Source organism: Pleurodeles waltl, chromosome 4_2, assembly GCF_031143425.1.
Source record: "Pleurodeles waltl isolate 20211129_DDA chromosome 4_2, aPleWal1.hap1.20221129, whole genome shotgun sequence".
Taxonomy (NCBI): Eukaryota; Metazoa; Chordata; class Amphibia; order Caudata; family Salamandridae; genus Pleurodeles; species Pleurodeles waltl.
The window spans coordinates 52,496,898-52,520,219 of NC_090443.1; the positions used below are offsets into that span (position 1 = coordinate 52,496,898).

Consider the following 23,322-nt stretch of genomic DNA (forward strand, 5'->3'; position numbering starts at 1 on the left):
GCTCTGAGGGGGAACCCTCAGAGGATCAGAGCACTGAAACCACCGTTCAAGGACCGGAGTGACGGGGTCCACATCTCGCCGGGCTCTACCTTCGGAGTGTAGAGGCACAGGGACTACATCTGAAAGGAATCACTGACCGGTAGAAGGACAGCAGCTTCCAGAACCTCCTGTCATCCGAGCTCAGAGGAAAAGTCCCCTAAGATCCAGAGCTCTGTCTCCCTCATGCAATAAGAGCCCGGGAGAGCCACAGGACGACCCCCGAAGCACCACTCTTTCCTCGTCTATCCACAGGCCGGCGCAAGTGCAGTTCTACAAAGTTTGCAACTGGGACCTGTTGGGAAGCAGGAGTGGGAGCGGAGGTTGGGGGCTGGCGGGTCCTCTGCGAGAAAGGCTGCCCAGGACCGAGGCTTCCTCTGGGGAGACGGAGTTGTGGTCCTCTGGCGAGAAGAGAGGGTTAGGGAACGGGAACTGGTGCCGAGGCGTCGTCTGGAGAGAAGTGGCTCGGGGTCCCTTTAAGGGAAAGGTTTTGCAGGGGCTTCCTGCAGAGGCGGCAGGTCCTCTTGGAAAGGCACAAGTACCTCTCTGTGAGCGAGGGGTCGTGGGGCTGAGGGTTGCTTTAGAACAACTGGTAGGTAGGGGCTAGGGACTCCTTCGAACAGCAACAGGCTACACCTCTAGTGGGCTAGGGGGTTGGTGACCCGGCAAGCAGGAGCAGGCAGAGGCTAGAGGGGCTCTGGGAAGAGGTGAAAGGTAGGGTCAGAGGTCACCTGGAACTAATGGTTGAGGTCCTCTGAAGTGGCAGAAAGTGTCTGTGGGTATTTAGAGTACGACCAAGGAGAGAGCACTGGGCATCCGTGGGTCATTCAGAAGTCAGGGAGGGGCTGTGTATCGTCTGTAATCAATAACAGGTGTAGGCATAGGGGTTCCCATAGGGGGCAGCGAGTAGGAGATCGGGGTACCCTGTAAGAAAGAGCAGATTGAGGCTTGAGGCTGAGGATTCTCTGGAAATAAGTGTTCAGGAAGTAGGGGTTCCCTGTGGTCACCGCAGGTGGGGCGGGCTTCTCTAAGTAGCAGACGGCAGAGGCTGGGGGTGAGCTGCAAATACTGTGGCTAGGACATGGTGGCCTTCAGAAAGAGAGGTGTAGGTAGTGCCAGGGGGGTCTCCAAACAGAAGGGGCAGTAAGTGTAGGCTGTGCTCTACATTGGAGCGGGGTAGGAGGTTGGCGCAGGGAAAGAGCAGCCAGATAAGCCAGGGGTTAGCTCCCGGCTGAAGGGGCTTTTTGGTCCCCTAGACTCTAGGCTCTAGGCTAGGGCCTAGAGGGTAGGAGCAGACTAGACTCCCGACCCTCGTGCAGGTGGCATCCTTCTAACGCCTGGAGCCGGGATCAACAGGTTGGGGGTGCCCGGAGCTCGTTCGTCAATCAGCGTGGCGTTCGGCTGTGTCCGTCAGCGAGCGCTTCCGGGGTTGTAGTCAGCCTCGAGGAGCTCTGCGTCACTGGGGGTCCCTAGAGGGCTGTGGAGTGCGTCCCTCTCTAAAGACCCTGGCTGCTGACTGTCTACGGTGGAACTTGTCCTTTTTGGCACTGGCGGCTTCCAGACGTTTCTGGCCAGTATTCTTCATGAGTTATGGGCTGTGCCCAGCAGCTTGTAGTCCTGAACATCTGCCGAAGAAAAGAAGTACTGGCACTCAGAGGCCCTTGGTTGGAGTAGTACTGTTCAAAGGCCATTAACCGAAGTTCTCCGAAGGCCCTTGGCTGGTGGTTCTTGGAGGCCACTGAGTGGAGATGTGCTCCTTGGAGGTCATTGACTGGTGGGCATCCTAGATCCTTGGACAGGAGGTACTCACAGCCCCTTGGTTGATGCGCTTCATTGGCAGGTGCTCCTAGAAGCCAACAACTGCCATAGTCCTCCATAGAGATCGTTTAATAAAGTTGTAACCCTTTGGGGTTTGATGCTCTTGGCTGTTGCGTTCCAGTGCTGAAGCATTTGTTGCATTGACGGTCCACTGAGGTGTTGACTGGAGAGGTGCTTCCTCAGAGGTCATTGGTCGGAGGGGCGCTCACCGGAGGTCCTGAGCTGAAGTGGTGCATCTAGTGGGTGAGTCTTTGCACAGATAGGGGTTCCTCTACCCCCTTGAGAACATTTCACCATTACTTCCAAAAGTGAAGACAACTTCCTCACCCTGGCGGCCACCAAACTGAGCCGCAAGAAACGGGTGATTGGGGCGGCCATCGGCGTGGCCATGGTGCTGGTATTGCTTATTGCCATTCCGCTGCTGGTCCACAGCTCAAAGACCACGAATCATTATGAGATGTTGGGCAGCTGCAGGATGGTTTGCGACCCCTTCACTCCCCAAACCTCAGGGGAGTCCAGCCAGGAGCTGGCCCTGGCCTCACCACCCACTTACCTACAGGGGGGCCACAGCAAAAAGGGCAAGCTGGGCACAAGGGGACTTCCGGGGCCACCGGGCCCTCCTGGACCGAGAGGCCCTCCCGGGGAGCCAGGAAGGCCCGGGCCACCAGGGCCTCCAGGACCAGGTCCAGGGGGCTACATGCCCTCCTACTACAGCCCTAAGATCGCCTTCTATGCCGGCCTCAAGAAACCTCACGAGGGCTACGAGGTGCTCCGCTTCGATGATGTGGTGACCAACGTGGGCAACTACTACGAGCCCTCCACGGGCAAGTTCACCTGCCCCCTCCCGGGTATCTACTTCTTCACCTACCACGTGCTGATGAGGGGGGGCGATGGCACCAGCATGTGGGCAGATCTAATGAAGAACACACAGGTAAGAGGGACACTGTGCCTAACAAAGGTCTGACTGCTGCCTCTACTATTGCTTCATCACTGCACTTACGATTGCCTCATCTCTGCCCCTACTGCCACCACTGCCTCAGCACTGTCCCACTGCTGTCTCATTATTGCTCTACTACTGCCTCATCACTGCTCATTACTGTCTCATGACTGCTCACTAGTGTCTCATCACTGCTCACTTTTGCCTCATCACTGCTCACTGTTGCCTTTTCAGTGCTTAATAGTGCCCTATCACTGCTCACTACTGCCTTTTCAGTGCTTAATAGTGCCCTATCACTGCTCACTATTGCCCCATCACTGCTCACTATTGCCTTTTCAGTGCTTAATAGTGCCATATCACTGCTCACCAGTGTCTCATCATTGCTCACTAGTGCCTCATGACTGCTCACTGCTGTCTCATCACTGCTCACTACTGCCTCTTCACTGCTCATTAGAGTCTCATCACCGCTCACTAGTGTCTTATGACTGCTCACTAGTGCCTCATCAATGGTCCACTACTGCCTCATCACTGCATCATCACTGCTCACTAGTGTCTTATTACTTCTCACTTGTGCCTCATCACTACTCACTTGTGCCTCATTAGTGCTCACCAATGTCTCATCACTGCTCACCAGTGTCTCATGACTGATCACTACTGTCTCATCATTGCTCACTACGGCTTAATGACTGCTTACTGCTCTCTCATCACTGCTCAATAGTGCCTCATGACTGCTCACTTGTGTCTCATCACTGCTCACTAGTGTCTCATCACTGTTCACTAGCGTCCCATCACTGCTCACTATTGTCTCATTACTGCTCACTAGCGTCTCATCACTGCTCACTACTGCCTCCTCACTGCTCACTAGTGCCTCATCACAGCTCACTACTGCCTTTTCGGTGCTTACTAGTGCCCCATCACTGCCCACCAGTGTCTCATCATTGCTCACTAGTGCCTCATGACTGCTCACTGCTCATCACTGCTCACTACTGCCTCTTCACTGCTCACTAGTGTCTCATCACTGCTCACTAGTGTCTTATGACTGCTCACTAGTGCCTCATCAGTGGCCCACTACTGTCTCATCACTGCATCATCACTGCTCACTAGTGTTTTATAACTGCTCACTTGTGCCTCATCACTACTCACTTGTGCCTCATTAGTGCTCACTAATGTCTCATCACTGCTCACCTGTGTCTCATGACTGATCACTACTGTCTCATCACTGCTCACTAGTGCCTAATGACTGCTTACTACTCTCTCATGACTTCTCAATAGTGCCTCATGACTTCTCACTTGTGTCTCATCACTGCTCACTAGTGTCTCATCACTGTTCACTAGTGTCTCATTTACTGCTCACTAACGTCTCGTAAATGCTCACTACTGCCACCTCACTGCTCGCTAGCTTCTCATCACTGCTCACTAGTGCCTCATCACTGCTCACTCCTGCCTCCTCACTAGTTTCTAATCACTGGTCACTAGTGTCTTTGCTGCTCACTAGTGTCTCATCATTGTTTACCAGTGTCTTATAACTGCTCACTTGTGCCTCATCACTGCTCACTTGTGCCTCATCACTGCTCACTAATTTCTCATCACTGCTGACTAGTCTTATCACTGCTCACCAATACTTCATGCCAGCTCACTACTGCGTCATCACTGCCCACTAGTGTCTCATCACTGCTCATTAGCGTCTCATTATTGGTCACTAGCATCTCATCACTACTGCCTCCTCACTGCTCACTAGTGTCCCATCACTGCTCACTAGCATCTCATCACTGCTCACTACTGCCTCCTCACTCCTCACTAGTTTCTCATCACTGCTCGCCAGTGCCTCACCACTGCTCACTAGTGGCTCATCACTGCTCATTAGTTTCTCATCACTGCTCACTAGTGCTTCATCACTGCTCACAAGTTTCTCATCACTGCTCGCCAGTGCCTCACCACTGCTCACGTGTGCCTCATTACTGGTCACTAATTTTTCATCACTGCTCACTATGGTCTCATCACTGCTCACTAGTGCCCCATTACTGCTCACTGGTGTCTCATTACTGCTCACTAGGGCCTACTCACTGCTTACTAGTTTCTCATCATTGCTCACTAGCGCCTCATCACTGCTCACTACTGCCTCCTCACTGCTCAATGGTTTCTCATCACTGCTCACTAGTGCCTCGCCACTGCTCACTACTGCCACCATCCCTACCCGAGTAAAACTGCATCATCACTGTTCCTCCCCCCGGTTCATTCTTGCAAGTACTTCTACTATTGCTCCATAACTGCACCAACTCTAGCGCTACTAATGTGCCCGTCAATTACCCTACATCTACCGTCTCTACTGCCATCGTCACTGCCCCTACTAATACTGCCCCGTTACTGCCACAACGTCTGCCGCTACTAATGACCCATCAGTGCTCCTACTACCACTGTGCCCGCCCCTTACCCTATCTGTAACATAAGTACTGCCGCCAGGTCTGACCAAAGTGGCAACTCCAAGGTCGGGATCGTGGTGCGGGCACCCCAGAGCATGTGTAAAAGCCGTTCAAAGAGGCGCCGATGCTGTGCACTACAGAGCAGCCGCGCAGACCACTCGCTGCACTAGAGGACACTGACCTTCGACCTTTACAGGTGTGTAAGATTCTTCAATGAGTTGTGATCTGAGGAGCCAATCCTCAGTCCAAGAATGTTTACACTAGTCCAGTAGCTTTATTCAGCTTCTTTTTCATAACTAAGCATCCAACACTGAGGGGCAGCCTGGTTTACTCAGCACTCAGCCCCAGGACGAAGGGGGGATCTCAGTCAAAGCATCTCGTTATGACTGGGCCATGCCTGGCCGTTGTAATGCCAAGATAGTCCCTAGGCTTTCATGATGTACCTGTACACTAGTGAAACATTCACTCGTCGTGGCTTCCATCCCGCATTGCTATCTCAGGGCTGAGATCTCCTAAGAGCTCTGAAAGTGCACCTCCGGCCTGACCTCCCCTGTACCGCTGTACATGCACTGATAAATCCACAGAACTCTTGCAAAGCACCTCCAGCCTGACCTCCCCTGTACCGCTGTACATGCACTGATAGATCCACAGAACTCTTGCAAAGCACCTCCAGCCTGACCTCCCCTGTACCGCTGCACATGCACTGATAGATCCACAGAACTCTTGCAAAGCACCTCCAGCCTGACCTCCCCTGTACCGCTGCACATGCACCGATCCACAGAACTCTTGCAAAGCACCTCCAGCCTGACCTCCCCTGTACCGCTGCACATGCACCGATCCACAGAACTCTTGCAAAGCACCTCTAGTCTGGCATTCCCTCTGCACTGAACTTTAGGTAAAACACCCACTGCACACTAATAATTCACCATGGTGTGCCCTGCTAGCCCAGCATGGAGACTTCTGCAGAGTTCTCACACTGTCCCTCTGATTTGGCTTGTACCGTGCACTGATACTCAGAGCGAGCACGAGTCCTCCAGTATTTGCACAGTGGGAGTCACGGTGCATCCCTGCAAGAAGCTGGAGCGTGCACTATCTGTATCTGGCACTGATGTTCCAGTCTTTGCACACCGAGAGGGTTCTTATGACACACTCCTACAAGAACCTGCACAGTGCTAGATGCCCCAGTATTTGTACCACTGCAACAACTTGCATGGGGCACTGATACTCCAGTATTTACACCCCTAGAAAAAATTGCATTGTGCCCTGAACTTGCACAGCCGCTGATACTCCTGTATTTATACCCCTAAGAGAACTTGCACCCAGCAGTGATACACCAGCATTTACACCCCTACAAGAACTTGCACTGTGCCCTGATGCCCCAGTATTTACACTCCTTCAAGAACGTGCACGGGCCACTGATACTCCAGTATTTACACCCCTGATAGGACTTGCACCGTGCACTGGTGCACTGCTATGTACACCCCTGCTACAACTTGCAGTGTGCACTGATACTCCAGTATTTAAACAAGGGGAACTTGCACCGTGCTCTGATGCCCAGTATCTCCACATCGAGGAGTTCTCATGATCAGTGGTGGAAAGTAGGGGGATCCCACCTGATCCTGGGTCCGGCAGCTAATTCTGGTCTGGGATCCGTCCGACCCTGAGACACCTGCTGCATTGTCCCGGTGTCATTTGCACGCACCTGGGCGTAATTTAGCAGTGCCTTTGGTTGACTACATTCTGTGCGGAGGCAACCTGCAGGGGCAAAGGGACTTTCTTATTCTCCCTTCCTGCCAGACACAAACAAAGGCCTGTTTTAAAGGACCACCAGCTCTTCTTTTATTCAAGTCTCACTCTGGCTGGGAGCTATTTGGAGCCTAATACATGTAAGCCAGTGCAAACGAAAGAAACAAAGGCACACGTTTGCCACAAGTACTTTAGAGAAACTACGACTGGGAGGCAGGTTTTTAACTTTGTTTAACTAACTGTGTTTTGGGATGTGCTTGCACTGTAAGGATCCAAGATGTATCTGGCCGGATGGGTAAGTACACAAATATTGATTTATGTGACACATTTTTTTTAATGTAATTATTTTATATTGCTACTCGTCCCAGTGTAGGATGTCAGAGCTCTTTACAGAGGCACAATAAGTCATACAAACCGGAGCTTCTTTCTGACCCTGAGTCAGTGGACGCTATGGATGAGGCCTGACATGGGTCTCCTTCTCTTGTCTGGTGGCTCAGTGAACGCCGTGTTAAGATGCAACAATTGAGTCAGTCATGAATTCATTTTTATTGGTTCCTACATATAATTTTGGGGTTTATTTAATTTTCAGACAGAATCCGCAATGCAGAATATATTTCCCTTGTTTGTGCCTTGGATCTTTATTTACTTTTAGGATTCCCTCACTAGGGAGTGTGGCTTCCGTCTTCACCAAACTGCCTATGCGAGAACTATTCCTCAACCCTGCTCACTTTACGCTATTTTGCACATTGTGCAGAACGTGGCGCCCACGCTTTTAGCCTCTATTCTCCAATCTGTCGACATCAGAACTCATAAGATGGGAAGGCTCTTTCTACAGCAGCTAAGTTCCCCAGAAGTCTGCAGTTATAAGATACTCTTTAAAAGTGAGGAAAAGGCAGGTTGTTTCCACCTAAGGACCTGCAGCCTTGTAATAGTCTATATATCGTTTCAATTTAAGGTTTATGCTTTACTGAATATCTCGTAGAACAAGGTTTTTATGCCTTATCGCATAAAGATTTCTCTTTAGGATTTCCATTTGGATTTATCTGCTGACCACTATATTATTTTGATTGTGGAGGAGTGTTTTACGTGGAGAAACAGGAATATTAATTAATTAATTAATTATAGTTAGGGGATTTTAATGAATTTGATTATGTGATTTTTTTGTATTATATGATGTACTACTTTAATGGTCATTTCAACGAATAAACTGCAATGACTGACCGACTGACTACAACTGTGTAAAACAATGTACATGAACTTTTAAAAAGAAAATGAGGGTTATAGTTTGACGGAATCACATAGCATCCATACTTGTAGACATTAAATGATAAGAGGGAATGGTAGGGAGAGATTTACAGCCAGGATATTAAATGTAACCCAGTGATTGTGGTTGCCTGTACTAACAAGACTTTATTATTTCCTAAAAGAGCCCTTCTTTGTAATCTCAGAAAATCAACGGAGATAAAATCCCAATAAGAATCAAAGCCCATGAATTACAGTTAGCATACAGCTCCTTGACTGCGGTAACTAGATCTCTGTGCTACATTAGAAGGACTGCAACTTATGAAATGGAAGTAACACAATCATATCAGCGTCACTTATCTGTGTACACAAAATACAAATCTGTGATCTGCATGATACATGAAGGGCCTTGCTGCTGGCGCGTTAACCCTCCGTGCTACTTTATGAGTCAGAGCTGTAAGTGGACAAAACACAGAACTCTCCCAGAACTGTGTTAACCATTAGAAGTATCGTACCCCAATTACAAGCCCCTGAAAACAGCTGGACACACAAAGGTCTCTGCAGCAGGTGTCTGTCCCTTTGGTAATTTAAAGTGCAGCCTCTTTGTGACCAGTAATTAGTCCAGAACAGGTTTACTGCCACATATGCGCTACTTGCTAATGTCTTTGCAGCATGTTTTTTTATTTTTTTTAATAAATATATAAATTCACTGTTAGACTCTGCTTTGGAAACAACCCACCAGCCATGTGACTCCACCTCCTGTCCTATGACACACCTTTACTCCCAATTATAGGATCCTGGAGTGCATGAGCAATGTTCCTGAAACAGCGCTACAGGAAGGAGCACCTCTGCTGACACACCCAGGACTCTAGCGTTCACATCCACGCTGATCCGCTCCGAAGACTGCTGTCTCACTGCTGAGCCCGCCACAGTTCTCTCTGTCACTCTGTACTCACTTCCGCCGTTCACTAAGGCAGTGTTCGTGCTCTTGTACGACCATATTTATACTTTTTAGCGCCGCATTTGCATAATTCTTTGATGCAAACGCGGCACAAACTTAAAAATTACAGGCCCATATTTATACTTTTTTAGTGCCGCATTTAGGCCTCGTTTTGACGCAAAAACGGCGCAAGCTTACAAAATACAATTGTATTTTGCGAGTTTGCGCCGCTTTTGCGTCAAAAAATGACGCAAATGCGGTGCTAAAGTATAAATATGGGCCGCAATTGTATTTTGTAAGTTTGCGCCGTTTTTGCGTAAAAAAATGACGCAAATGCAGCGCTAAAAAAAGTATAAATATGGGCCGTAATGCGCACAGACTCAGCCCTGCTTCGTGGCGCTTTCGGCACAGCACACCTTCAAAAACATCGCATTCTGTGATAACCGGTCCGGAGGCGGCAGGTGCACTCAAGACTCCTGCAGTGTCGTCCAAACTCCCGCTCCGACTGCACCTCAGACGCAGCCCCCATCCCTCTAGCCCCCCCGTACCAACCCCCCGAACCGATACCTCTAGCACGCAGTGCATCCTCCCACGCCAAGGAGCGGGGAGAGGAGGGTCTGAAGCAAAACCTATGCAAATGAAGTGAAGACCAGCTTGAGACGGACATAAGCACTGCCTGCTTAATGTGCACTGACAACCCTCTCCCCCATCGCCTCCTATGGTGACGCGAGCACACTCCAGCTGCAGGTCTGGCGGAGCAAAGATGTGTGATCCTGGGCAAACGGTTTAAAGTGTGTGAACCTTGGCAGACGGGTTCATGTTGCTGTGCTTCATCCCCCCAAGTGCACACTTTGGGAACACCCAGAAGTAAATGAGCCCAGACTAAGGCAAAAGACGCGTCAGTCACACACAGTTAAATCGAGTGCAACGTTGACCCATACTTTATAAAATGACCTATTACCGGACCCATACAAGGGGTGGAACCTTTTCTTGTCTCATAAACAGCAACGTCGTCCAGGCATCCTTTCTTTACAACTTAGAAAATATGAATTGTAAAAAGTGTCTCTGAAGGAGTCAATGTAATTTAATGTTTTAAATTTAACATATTTGTCCATATGTATATTTATTTTAAGTAATCAGGTCTTAATAAGTTTACATGTCGTCTGACGTGTTACTTATTTTAGGGGACTGCGACATTCGCTTCATTTCCCTTTGTGTAATTACGCAAAATTTGAGGATAATTACGTAAAATTACAAGTCAAGCAAAGCTCGGCATTTGGCGCCCCTTTAAAAAAAATAGCATTTGCCTACCCATCCATTGCGGGTGGGAGGACGCATATTGCCTTAAAACATAGCAGCAAATGGCACAAGACGGAAACTGCAGCTGCTGGCATTCTGTTCACTCGAGTTGTTCACCTGCCACAGGATCTTCCCCTGAACACATGAAAGTAACAGGATATGGTATATATTTATATATATATATACCGGTGTCAAAGAAGCAGTGGCCGTAAAACGTGTAACATTTAAAATGCTGGAAATGATGTGAGAGAACAGCAGTCAAGGAAAATCTTGCCGGGGTGTCATCGTGGGCTAAACCAGGGCGCTGGCCGAGCTCCTCCTGAGGATTTACAGCTCGCCCTCAGCTCCTGATTGATTCTGTTCTAGGTGTGACAACTACGGCTACCTTGGCTTCTGGGCATCAAGTACTTATAACGCTGGGATTGTAAACCAATAGTTACAGAAAATGAAAACTACAAGTCCCAGAAAGCAAGGCGCTGTTAGCTAAAGATCCACATCTGGCTCAAGGGGGCTAGCGTGGCTCTTTGGCAGTTATCAGGGTTTACATTTGATTTTTAAAATAATGTTAGTAAGAGCCGCATAAGAAAATGTTTAACTTTGTAGCCATCTGACTTTTTCCCACAGGGCAGAGGGAATTGCCATCTCCCTACAGCCGTGGTCCTCGTGTGATCCGGTCCGGGGAGGGAGGCCATTCCTGCACAGGCGCTTGGTGAGGTATAACAGAGCGCACCTCGGCAACCCTGCGACGTGCCCCTGCCTTGAAAAGGTGCAGCACGGGCTGCTCGTGTAGCGCTGCGACGGCCGCCGGTAACGGATCATACGTACAGTGCCCCGCAGGTGCCCTCATTGCTGCTGCCTCTGTCACAGATTAAGAGCCACCAATTCTGCGAGCAAGTGCTCGTGAGCGACCCTCTTTCTCGCCGAACGTGGCTGACCGTAGTAACCCCCCCCCCCCCTTCCCGCCCCCACTACCTCAGCTGTCAATCGGGGGCTCGGGCTCACATTGAATGATTGGCGATCGAAATGACGATGAGAGAACGGATAACGAGAGAACGGACAAACAGATAAAGAACGAATATGCTAACAGGTGTGAGAGACTGAGTGACAAGTTGAATAAACAAAGGAATTGATGCATGCACGAAAGACATAAAAACGTGGACTTAGTAAAATGAAGGAACGGAAAAGATAAAAGGACGCGTGAAAGAATGAACGACGTAGATTAAATGAAATAGCAAATAAAGACGACATCGAACTAACGCCAAAAATGTACCTGAATAGCCCAAAAACATATGAAATACTACCTAGGCAAATAAACTTACAATGAATGAACGAACGACGACAATGAAAAGGCATCAACAAACTAACGAGTGAACAACAAATTACTAAAGAAACTGCAACGAACGAATGAAAAAAGAATGTATGTCTGAGCAAAGAAACAACATAAGAATGAGGGAACGAATACATGAAAACGAATGGCTGAAGAATCTATAACATATTCAAGGTAGTAAAGCGCTCACTGGACCTGCAATGAGCGAACAAATAAAAAGTCTCAATGAATTGACCCACAAACAAATAAAGGAGTAAACGAACAAAAGGACGCGATTAAAAACATAGCCATATACACTCCTCCGACGGGGACGCCTCTAGGCGCTGCTTTCAATTTCCCACAGAGCAGGTGCAGCCTGCCATATTCCCTCTATATTCCAAGACGTTATTATTTCAAGAGGTACATCTGTCAGTCATCGGACTTCAACAGAAGCCTGACTAACAGTGTACAAACATCCTTGGGTGGCTGCAGCCACGAAACCAAGCAACGGGAAGGCTGGCGCCACACCAGCAGTCAGGCACCCTTGTCTTGTCCTCCGCCAGAGAGACAGCCTAGCCTCTGTCATATCATTTATATATATATAGCGCCATCACCCTTATCTGGCCTCTTTTGGCGCTATAATATCAAGTGACCGTGGGAACAGGCGATAGCTGTTTTTCAAGATCGCGCTAAACTGACCATGTGACAGACATTACACTCAAGTCTACAATGCCTCGCCCCGACCGAGCTCAAAAATACCATGTGACGCCAAAGTGCCGGTTCAACAATATCGAAAACGCGAGTCGCTCGCGGACAGTCATAATAATGATCGCCACCCCACGAAATGAAATGTGTCTTTGCAATTCAGCAATCGGTGTCAGAGCAAGCTTGTAGGGTTCGGTAAAAACGGGGTCTGTCCTGTAGGACTGACCCCGCAGCAGCTGGGGCGTTAGACCCTTGAGCTGTATTTCTGCGTTGGAAGCAACGACCCTCATCCTCTCTCAGATGTCAGCAGCAGGTATATTGACCACTAAGCTATCTTTGTGACTTGTGGGCCTGTGGCCTTAAGGTTACACACACTCTGCGCCTTGTTAGGCTCCAGGCGCTATGGTTAACGATTTATCTGGCGTGGTTCTTGGTTATTGTTGGCTAATGGGACAGTTGTGTGGCCTCAAGTTCCAGGTATTCATTCCAGTTTCGTGTTTACAGATTCAGTTATCAGACCATTGTGACTGAAGGTGAAACCCGGAACCGTAAAGGGCGCCCAGACACTGGAAGCGCCCACTGAATGGCACAAACGCGCAATAATACGACGGCACTTTAACTCAGATTGGATCCAGTGAGGGGCAGAACAACCTCGGATCTTTGCGGCATGGGCATATCTGAGCTATCTGACCCACTGATAGGGAAGACATGACTTTCACGCCTATAATCTCACACCGAGTTTGCCAGTCTCGTGAGCGCTTAGAGGCGTCTTGATAGCGCGCTGCACAAGTTCTTCCCTCATAGCTAACCCCCACGTTTTCCACCAGGTCCCTGCCATAGGAGCGTGACGTCGTGGGTGATTTTAGGACCCTGCAGAAGAGAACCTAGACGTGTGTGTTTTGGGGATGCGGGGGGGGGGGGGGGGGGGGGGGGGGGGGGGGTTGTTCTCATCTAGAGAAAGCAGCTCTTCCTTCACAGCAGTGATTCTCAACCTTTTGGCTCATGTGGACTCCCACTTAATCACAACAGGAACCCAAGGAACCCAAGGAACCCAAATGAATCATTATTAAAATCCAGGAACCCACACTGAGACTACTTGATGCAGAAGGCTCAGGTCTAAGCATTTTTGATGATTTGAACCGCAAAACAATACACACAAAAATACATAAACAACAATTTTCCAAACAAATTTGTAAAATAATCTTTTATTTTACTCACAAAGAAATATGAAAAAGAATCAACCTTTTAATGGGAAGGTTGGACCTTTTTCTAAATGCAATTGAGGCCACTAGTCGTCCATTCTACATTCTGTTTGATGCATTTGCACTGCTTACACAAATCAAAATGTGGACACCAACTTACTTTTTAGCCTCCAATTTAAAATTCCTTGACATTTATAGAACTTTTAAAAATGTTCAGATTTACATTTTTCTTCTAAAAAAAATTTATATACCCTTTTTTAGTCTGTTAATATTCTAAGCAGTTGCGGACCACATGAGGAGACTTTGCGGACCCCCAGGGGTCCCTAGACCACAGGTTGGGAACCGCTGCTTCACAGTGCTCAAGTAAACACAAGCTCACATGACTTTGGAATACCCAACAAGCATATTTTTATGTAACCACGACCATGTGCCACTCCGGATGCACACAGCAATGTTAGTGCCCCGTGAGCAGGGCACCTTACAAACTCAACCAACAATATCAGTATCCCAAACCAAACACAGAAACAACACCGTGCAGAACAAGAAACCAGTACTAAACTCACAGCTAAAACAAAGCATTGGCAATAGATCTGGTTTTAAAGGAATGTTATACGGTAACGTGAAGCATTACAGTCAAGTAGCATGGAAATAGATATGTATTTGTTTGGAAGCAAAGAACTGTAAAATTATATTGGTGTAGGTTAAAAGGTCAGGTGACAGTTGCATTAACAAGCTAGACCTAAAAGTCCATGTAGTTTATAGATTGCTCTTCTACCATTTTTTCTGGTGCCAGAGAAAAACAACATACATTATTTAGATTTCTAAGACAATTAAATAGCATCCCAATGGCATGTGTGTGCCCCCGAAAGTTCAAACCTAGGCAACTGGATAAATAAATGAAAATAATCACAGCTCTGTGGAGGACAAGCACTTTTTCGTGGAAGCACTCAACGTCTTCTCAGTCAAAAGATGCACTCCTGGCTCCCATCATGCGGGAGGAGCCAAAACCCCTCTTTAGTGATGCTCACATACTTGTCTGCCAACAGCAGCGCTGTCAAGCCACAGCATAAAAACAACAGAGCCACACCTAAATGCATTGACCATGGATGGCCGGTACTGCGAAATCCATGTGTGATACATACAATGTATCTAAATGGAGTTCATTTAACATAGTGTTTATCCTGAAATTGCTTGAATTCGTATACATCACTGATAATTTCTCTGGGTGTATTCAATTTTGTTGATTTTTTTAGTTTGTCCATGTTATACACCCAGGGACTACAGGTGGATGAGAGCCCATGCACGAGCCGAGCCTTAAAAATGTTTGCTATAGAAATCATGCAACAGATAGCATGTAAATTGCGATAAAGTGTCTTCAAAATTCAAAAAGTGTATCTCTTTAACATGTGGAAGGTTGACATTAATGCATCACATTATAGCACTGCACTGAGAAGTACTTATTAAAAGAGATAATTTTTAAACATGAACCATCAGTGACCTTAAAGACAAGACTGTTGTCATGTTTACCCTGTATCTGGACTGAATTATCATGGAGTAACATAGTAGGCTACTAAATCAAACACAATTGTTTTTTATACAACTGGTATTCTAAACCCATATATTTAAAAGTGCTTTCACACCCTATATTGAAGAAAAAAGAGATTTGGTGAAATAAAATATTCGCCTCAGATTACACAGTTTGAACAGGGACGCTGCAATTCATCCAGGTTTTCTGGTTTCACTTTGTATATCTCATCCAGTAAATGGGTATCTGTTTGTCTTTCCTTATGTTAACGGTTTGTTATTACATCTTTGTGCATTTTCTTGGAGGTTTTATTTAGTGCAAACTCCCCAATAGTATTTGAGCACTTTACATGAGTGCCACTTACATTATACAAGGTAATTTTCATTGTTTATAGACATGAGGAGATTAAGGTGGTCATTTTGACACTGGCGATAAAAACCATCCTACCGCCGCGGTGACGGCCGCCAAAATACCACCACCGCAGCCAGCTACCATCCGTCTGCCATATTATGAGCACTGCCAGACGTCCGCCACAAGAAGGGCGGAAATCCGGCAGTGTTCATGGTGGCAGACGGTGGTAAGGTGGCTCTGCTACCACCAGCACTGCACGCCAGTAGTACGCCGCCAGCTGTATTATGACAAGTAATATGGCCTGGCGGTGTTCTGCTGGCGGGGCGCTGCTGGCAGTAGCAGCGCCCCTTCCCGTTCCCTGCCGGAAGACCTCTTTGTTCAAGGTAAGTTGGGCTTCTGACAGGGGAGGGGGGCGTGAGGGTGGGGGGGTGTTGTGTGCCTGTGTCTGAGTGTGTGCATGAATGTGCGAGTGACTGTGTGAATGCGTCTGTGTGTGTTGTGTTGTTGCATGTTTGTATGCGTGTGAGTGAATGCGTGTAAGAATAATGAAGTGAATGCATGTCTGCATGTCAGTGTGATTGTGTGTAAGAATGTGTGCGAGCATGTCTGGAAGTATGCGTGTACGAATGCATGTATGCCATTGTGAGTGATTGGATGTATGCGTGGTGCTTGTCTACGGGTGTGTGTGTGTATTGGGGGAAGTGTGTGTGATGATCAGACAGGGTGGGGGGTGTTTGGATAAGGGGGTGGGTGTGTGTGTTTGGATTGGGGGTTGGGGATGTATGTGAATGTAAGGGGGTGCTGGTGGGGCTTTCGATGGAGGGTGGGTGGGGGGTGTCAGGTGTGCTTTAGGTTGGGTGGGGGAGCTGCCCACCTGTGACACGGAAGGAATTCCCTGTCGCCGGTAGGGCCTACCACCATGGTTTTCGTGCTGTTGCTAACGCCATGAAAACCACAGTGGTAGGCAGGCTCATAATGCTGACGGCGGTACTGTGCCGGACGATGGGCTGGAGATTGGTACCTCCAGCTCGGTGGCTGATACCGCCATGGCGGTATGAGTGGAGAAGTGGCGGGTTGACTGCAGCCAATCCGCCATTCTCATAATGTGGCGGGATGCACCGCCAGCCTGTTGGCAGTACTACCGCCACATTAACACTCACCGCCGGGGTCATAATGCCCCCTAAGTGATTTGCCCACAATTACAGGAGTGTCAGGCAGAAGCCGCATGAATACTCAGCTCGTTATGGCCTCCAGTTTCCAATAGGACCTCAAGCTGAGCCAGAGACATACTTCAGGCTTAAGCCTGTCTTGAGCTTTCAGTGGCTCACTTCTATCAAGGACCAAGCAAATACCAATCTGTCCTGACCATGGCCCAAAAAAGACGGCCCAAGAACTACTAGGCTGCATCCGATATACCTGCACTTCATTGATGAACCAATACCCAGACCCAAATATTGGTGGGGTGACTTGTGTCTGTTATTGCAGAGGGTGCACGGTCTAACAGAAGGACGGAACGTCTCTTTTTTTTAGGGCCTAAGATTGGCTTGTATGTGATTGGTCCGTCTGTGTGATGTCACAGACCAGCTAAAATATGGTAGTATAAAGCTTGAGCTAAAACAAGTGCCTCAGATGAACTGAAGCATTTCCATCATTCACTTCTGTGCAGTCAAATGCTTGACGTTCTTGAAAAGGAACACGCTGAGATCAGACCCCTCCTAAAGAAGCCCTCAGCAGATCCCAGTGACCTCAATCTCCCTGCTTGCATACCCAGTCAAAGTACTTGAGAAGGTCATCAACTAACAGCTCACTGACTACCTAGAACAGAACCACCTACTTCACGCATCACAATCAAGTTTCCGGGCCAACCATAGCACTGAGACCATGCTCATCACTGAAACAGATGACATCAGAACTCTCCTCGACCTAGGACAAACAGTGGTTCTGATCCTCCTTGAACAGTCAGCAGCATTTGACACCTTTGGCCACCATATCCTCATCGACAGACTCCACAACATCGGCATTCAACAACACACCCTTAAGTGGATCACTTCTTTCCTCTCAGGACTCACCCAGAGCGCCTGCCTACCTCCGTTTGCCTCTGCTCCCAAGAACATCCTAATTGGCGTGCCCCAAGGATCATCCTCAGCCCCACGCTGTTCAACATCTACATGACCCCCTCTCACGCACATCGTCAGAGCCCAAGACTCAACATCATCTCCTACACCAAAGACACCCAGCTCATCCTCTCGCTCACCAAAGACCCGTCTAACACTAAAATCAACTTCCCCAAAGCCATGACCAGCATAGCCGGCTGGATGAGAGACAGCTGCCTCAAACTGAACTCTGACAAAACTGAGGTACTGATCTTTGGAAAGAACACCTCCACTTGGGACCACAGCTGGTGGCCGGACAACTGGGACTCACTCACATACCAACTGACCACATTTGCAACCTTGGCATAATCTTGGACTACCAACTGATCATGAAATAACAAGTCAATGCAGTCATCTCCTCCTGTTTCCACACCCTCTGCATTCTCCACAAAATCTTCAGATGGATCCGAGTTAACACCAGAAAGATCATCGCACAAGCCCTCGTCACTAGCCATCTCGACTCCTGCAACGCACTCCACATCGGTATCCCCTCTCAGCACCTCAGAAGACTCCAGAGAATACGGAATGCGGCAGCCAGACCCATCCTGGACCTCCCCAAGCGTACCGACATCACTCCTCACCTCAGGAAACTCCACTCGCTCCCTATGCGGAAAAGATACCAGTTCAAGACACTAACACATGCCTACAAAGCCCTCCACAAACTGGGAACATCCTACATCAACCAGCGGCTAAACTTCTATCTTGCCTCCAGACACTTGTGCTCCTCTTCACTCACCCTCGCACAAGTCCCACCCCATCCGTCGCTCTCACAGCGGGGCTGTTCTTTCTCCTTCATCGCTGCCAAAGCCTGGAATGACCTCCCCCTCCACCTCCGAATGGCACCTTCCCTGGCAGTTTTCGGAAAGCAACTCAAGACCTGGCTTTTCAATGCCAAAGCATCGCCCAGGTACTCCAAGGGGTGATAATGTTGTGCTTTACAAATGACTGATTGATTGATAACCCGATTATATTTAGGCATATTTCCTTCCTTTTCCAACTCATTAAAACACTGTTGCTTATGTTCCATTGGTGGAGTCAATTCAAGGACGTTTTCAGGTTGGGGAACATGGAGTTATTTAATTTCTAAAGGCCATACCAGTTTGGGGATATTCTTTTCCATTTGCACCTGCAAACCGACCTTTGAGACTTAGAGCCAGATTTAGAGTTTGGCAGAAGGTATACTCCGTCAGAAATGTGCTGGAAATACTGTCAGCCTTATTATATGTGTAGAATATCCTAATGCACCTGTACTACGGTGGACAGGATACCCATCACGTTGGTGACATATATTTTGTGAATATAAAATTGTACCAATTCTGATTCTGCCTTTTTGCACATCAGTGTTCACCTTCAGTGAGGGAAGCGATTAGTGAGGTGTTTGTTGGAGCATGAGGGAGTAAAACATTACAATCACGATAGTTGCATCAGACATTGTGCATTAGAGTCCAGGTGTTTCCAGGACACTAGAAGTCGGAGATGAGAACCATGCCGATCATACATAAGGCGGCTTCCGAGTTCAATGAGGTGGTCTTCAAACCCATACTGAAGCTGGGCAACATGGCAGCAGTAGGTTGTTGGGGTTTTACCTCCAACTCTGACAGCTCTTGAGGGCCAGTGGGACTAGAGCAGGACGGTCAGACTCGCGCAGTGTAAAGGCCGAGGCCAGTCTGAGGAGGATCTGTCCCAAGAACGATCTGGGGTGTGCCTTCGATTGGTGCAGCAGGTGCAGTGGCACCAGGGCCCAGAGGTCTGAGGAGCCCTCTGACCCCTCATTATTGCTGTATTTCACAGATCAAACGATGGCGTGGAGGCCCATTTCTTTCCTTACTCTAGGGCCCATGACACACTGGCTACACCACTGGGAATGATACATAAACATTGATCGCCAGTAGGAAGACTCCAGTGGCGGGAAGAAGCATATATAATACATAAATGTTCTCTTTCACTGCCGGTCACGGCGACCGCCCTCCAGGCCCTGAGGTCCGGGAAGAGATCGAAACACCGGCGTGACCAGCATTCTATTAGTCAGGCTCCACACTCTTCATTCATCCTGCACCACGCACAGTGCAAGGCTCCACACTCATCCTGAACTACACACACAGTGCACGGCTCCACACTCATCCTGTACTACACACACAGTGCACAGGTCCACACTCGTCCTACACCGCACACAGTGCACAACTCCACTCATCCTGCACCACACACACAGTGCAGATCTCCACTCATCCTGCACCACATACGGTGCTCGGCTCCACACTCTGCCTGCACCACAGACAGTGGTCAGCTCCACTCATCCTGCACTATACACACAGTGCACGGCTCCACTCATCCCACACCACACACAGTGCACAGCTGCACACTCACTATACACCACACACACAGTGTAGCGCTCCACTCGTCCTGTCATGTTCCACTCATCCTGCACCACACACAGTGTACTCCTCTATTCATCCTGCACCACACACACAGTGCACAGTTACACTCATCCTGCACCACACACAGTACACAGCTCCACTCATCCTGCAGCACACATAGTGCACGGCTGTACACTCATCCTGCATCATACACACAATGCACATCTCCACTCATCCTGCACCACGCACAGTGCAAGGCTCCACACTCATCCGGCACCAGACACACAGTGAACAGCTCCACTCACCCCACACCATGCATAGTGCACGGCTGCACTCTCATCCTGCACCACACACACACAATGCACAGCTTCACTCATCCTACATCACGTACGCAGTGCACAGCTCCACTCATCCTGAATCACATACACATTGCTCGGCACTACACTCGTCCTGCACCACACACAGTGCACAGCTCCACTTATCATGCACCACACACAGTGTACAGCTGTGCACAGCCACACACTCATTGTGCCACAAACACACAGTGCACAAATACAGTTCACTCATAATATGCACAGATCCTGCACCACATACACAGTACATGGCTCCACTCATCCTGCATCACACATACAGTGCACTGCTCCACACTCATTCTGCACCACACACAAAGTGCACTGCTCCATACTCATCCTGCACACCGCACACAGTGCACAAATACATTTCACTCATAATAGGCATAGATGGATGTGCAAGATCCCAGTTAAGGCAGGATGGCAGAACCTTTTAAACAAGGGGAGGCCATAAACATCTTTCCCTGAACGAGGCAGGCCTTTCCATTCAATATAATCCACTCTGCTACCACTGCCAGCCCAACAAAGCCCAGGCAGGGAGGTCAGCAGTCGCTATTTCTAAGAGAGGCACACTTCAGAGCTAGGGCCTGGGCCTCACACCATTTAACATGGAGATTCCTTACTGCTCATACGTGATTGCCACGCTTCCTGACAGGAAAGGAAATACAAATCCTACAGCGACTGTACTGTGACTTGTCAGAAGAGTAACAAAGGACAAGGATGTGTGCTCTCTGAATCAACGCAGGGCCATTTCCGTCTGGCCACTAGGTTTCTCAGGACGTGTGTCCTTTTCACCAAAGTATTCCATGTTGTGTGTTCTCAGCTCTAGTTTGGGCTCGGATAAATGTACCCATCCCCTGGGTGTCTCAGCATACACACCCTCTGCGCCTCATTTTGTCAGAATGCTCACCCTCTGTTGCTGAGTATATGAGGATCCAAGCCTAAGTAAGCCAGGGTACATGGTATGAGCTGCAGCGTATCCCAGGATGTGCACCCTGTGCTCCTGAGCTCACACAACGTGTTTCCTCTACTCCTGAGTAACCCAATGTAGGAGGCTGGCCAGGTGTGTGGTGGGTATCTATGGTACTTATACCTTATACCAAGTCCAGGGATCCCTTATTAGTGTAGTGTAGTCAGTATCTAGAAGCCAGCTCTCTAGAAGTAGCTGTGGATGAGCAGCCAAGCTAATCTAGGAGACACGCAAAGCTCATGTAATACCACTACAGTCACACTTGGTACTTACACACTTGAAAGAAAACACTCAGTGTTACAAAAATAAAGGTACTTTATTTTGGTGACACAGATACCAAAAATACCACAGAGGCTATACTCCCTTAGGATTTAAGTAATACACAAATTATATACACTTGTATGCAAAAATAGGCATAAAACAGTTAGAAAACAGTGCAATTAGTGCTAATCACAATATAGAGAAATAGGCCACAGCAGAGTCCTGGAAGGGTAGGAGCCCTTACCCACCAGGATGAAGGTGCGAGAAGTGAACCACTGGAGAAGAAGAAGAGTTAGTACTGCACCCAAGAAGACGAAGCTGGGTTCCTGGAGTATGCAGGTGATGTCCCATGCCAGAAGGAGGATTGGATTGCAGTCCGGTTTGGGCTTCAGGTTCTGCCAGAGAGCCCACAGAAGCCCAGGCAGCTCCCACAGGACTCCCACAGGATGGGGACAGGAAACTTGCAGAAGAGGCCCACACAGCACTACGAGAAAGGCTCCCAAGCTGCCGGAGAACCACTCAGGGAGCCGTGCATCACAGAAAGGATTGCTGGGGGCTGGAGTTCAAGATGCCTGAAGACCTTGTGGAAAGGGTGCCAACAAGCCTTGGCAGCAGCAAAGGATGCAGTGCACAGGGGTACTGTCCTGCGTGGGCAGGCAAGGGCTTACCTCCACCCAAGTTGGACAGCTTGAAGAGAGGACCATCGGGACCACTTCAGTTTACCACCTGTGATGCAGGATCCACGCAACTCAGCAGGAGAGGGTATCCACAAAGCCGGTCATCATTGCAGTTGGTGCCTGCAAAAGCATGGGAGTGACTCCTTCACCCCAAGAGAGATTCCTTCTTCCTTTTGATGCAGGCTGAAGGCAGACTGTCCTCAGAGAATGCACGACTGGGGAAATGTTGCAGTTGCTGGAAGGAGCTGGAGATACAATGGTGCAGGAGGCGTTCTGCCTTTCTGGGCTTGAGCTTCTCACGCAACAAGAGGGCAGAAACCTGTCTGGGAGGTGGAAGCAACTTGGGCTGCCTGGAAACCCTCAGAAGGATATAATGGCAATGCTGGCGGTCCTCTAAGGCGCCCCCAGAGTGCATGGAATCATACAACCAGTACTTGCATTTGGGTATGATTCCAACATGTTTGATACCAAACATGCCTATGTTCGGAGTTACCATTATGTAGCTGGACATAGGTACTGACCTATGTCCAGTACATGTGTAAAATGGCATCCCCGAACTCACAAAGTCTGGGAAATGGGCTTAGAGTTTGTGGGGACACCTCTGCTAGTGAGGGGGTGCCCTCACACACACATACTTTGCACCCTATTCTCTGGGCTAGAAGGCCTGCCATAGGCGTGACTTATAAGTGACATGGTGCAGTGAAAAGTGGCAGTGAAAGGGTGCTTGCACCTTTTCACACAGGCTGCAATGGCAGTCCTGCAGAACCCTTTTCTTGTGCTCCTTATGGGTGGCAAAATATATGCTGCAGCCCAGAGGGATCACCTGGAACTACAATGCCCTGGGTACGTTGGGGCACCAGTGTACCAATTGTGGGAATAAATACAGTGATAACAGTTACCAACAACTACATTTAGGGTTGAGAGCATATCTACTGGGGTCCTGGTTAGCAGGATCCCAGTAGACACAGTCAAACACACTGACAAACAGGCCAAAAGTGGGCGTAACCAAGTTAGAAAGAGGCTACTTTCC

The 23,322-nt window shown here is 48.6% G+C and overlaps 1 protein-coding gene across 1 annotated transcript in view; it reads left to right on the plus strand.

Moving 5' to 3' along the window:
• The first annotated feature begins 248 nt into the window (after positions 1-248).
• Positions 249-23,322, plus strand: part of C1QL4 (complement C1q like 4) — a 156,504-nt gene continuing 133,430 nt past the window's right edge. Inside the window, exon 1 of the mRNA XM_069230619.1 lies at positions 249-2,785. Within this exon, the coding sequence (XP_069086720.1) occupies positions 2,243-2,785 (543 nt within the window). The 5' untranslated portion in view covers positions 249-2,242. The remainder of the gene's footprint in view (positions 2,786-23,322) is intronic.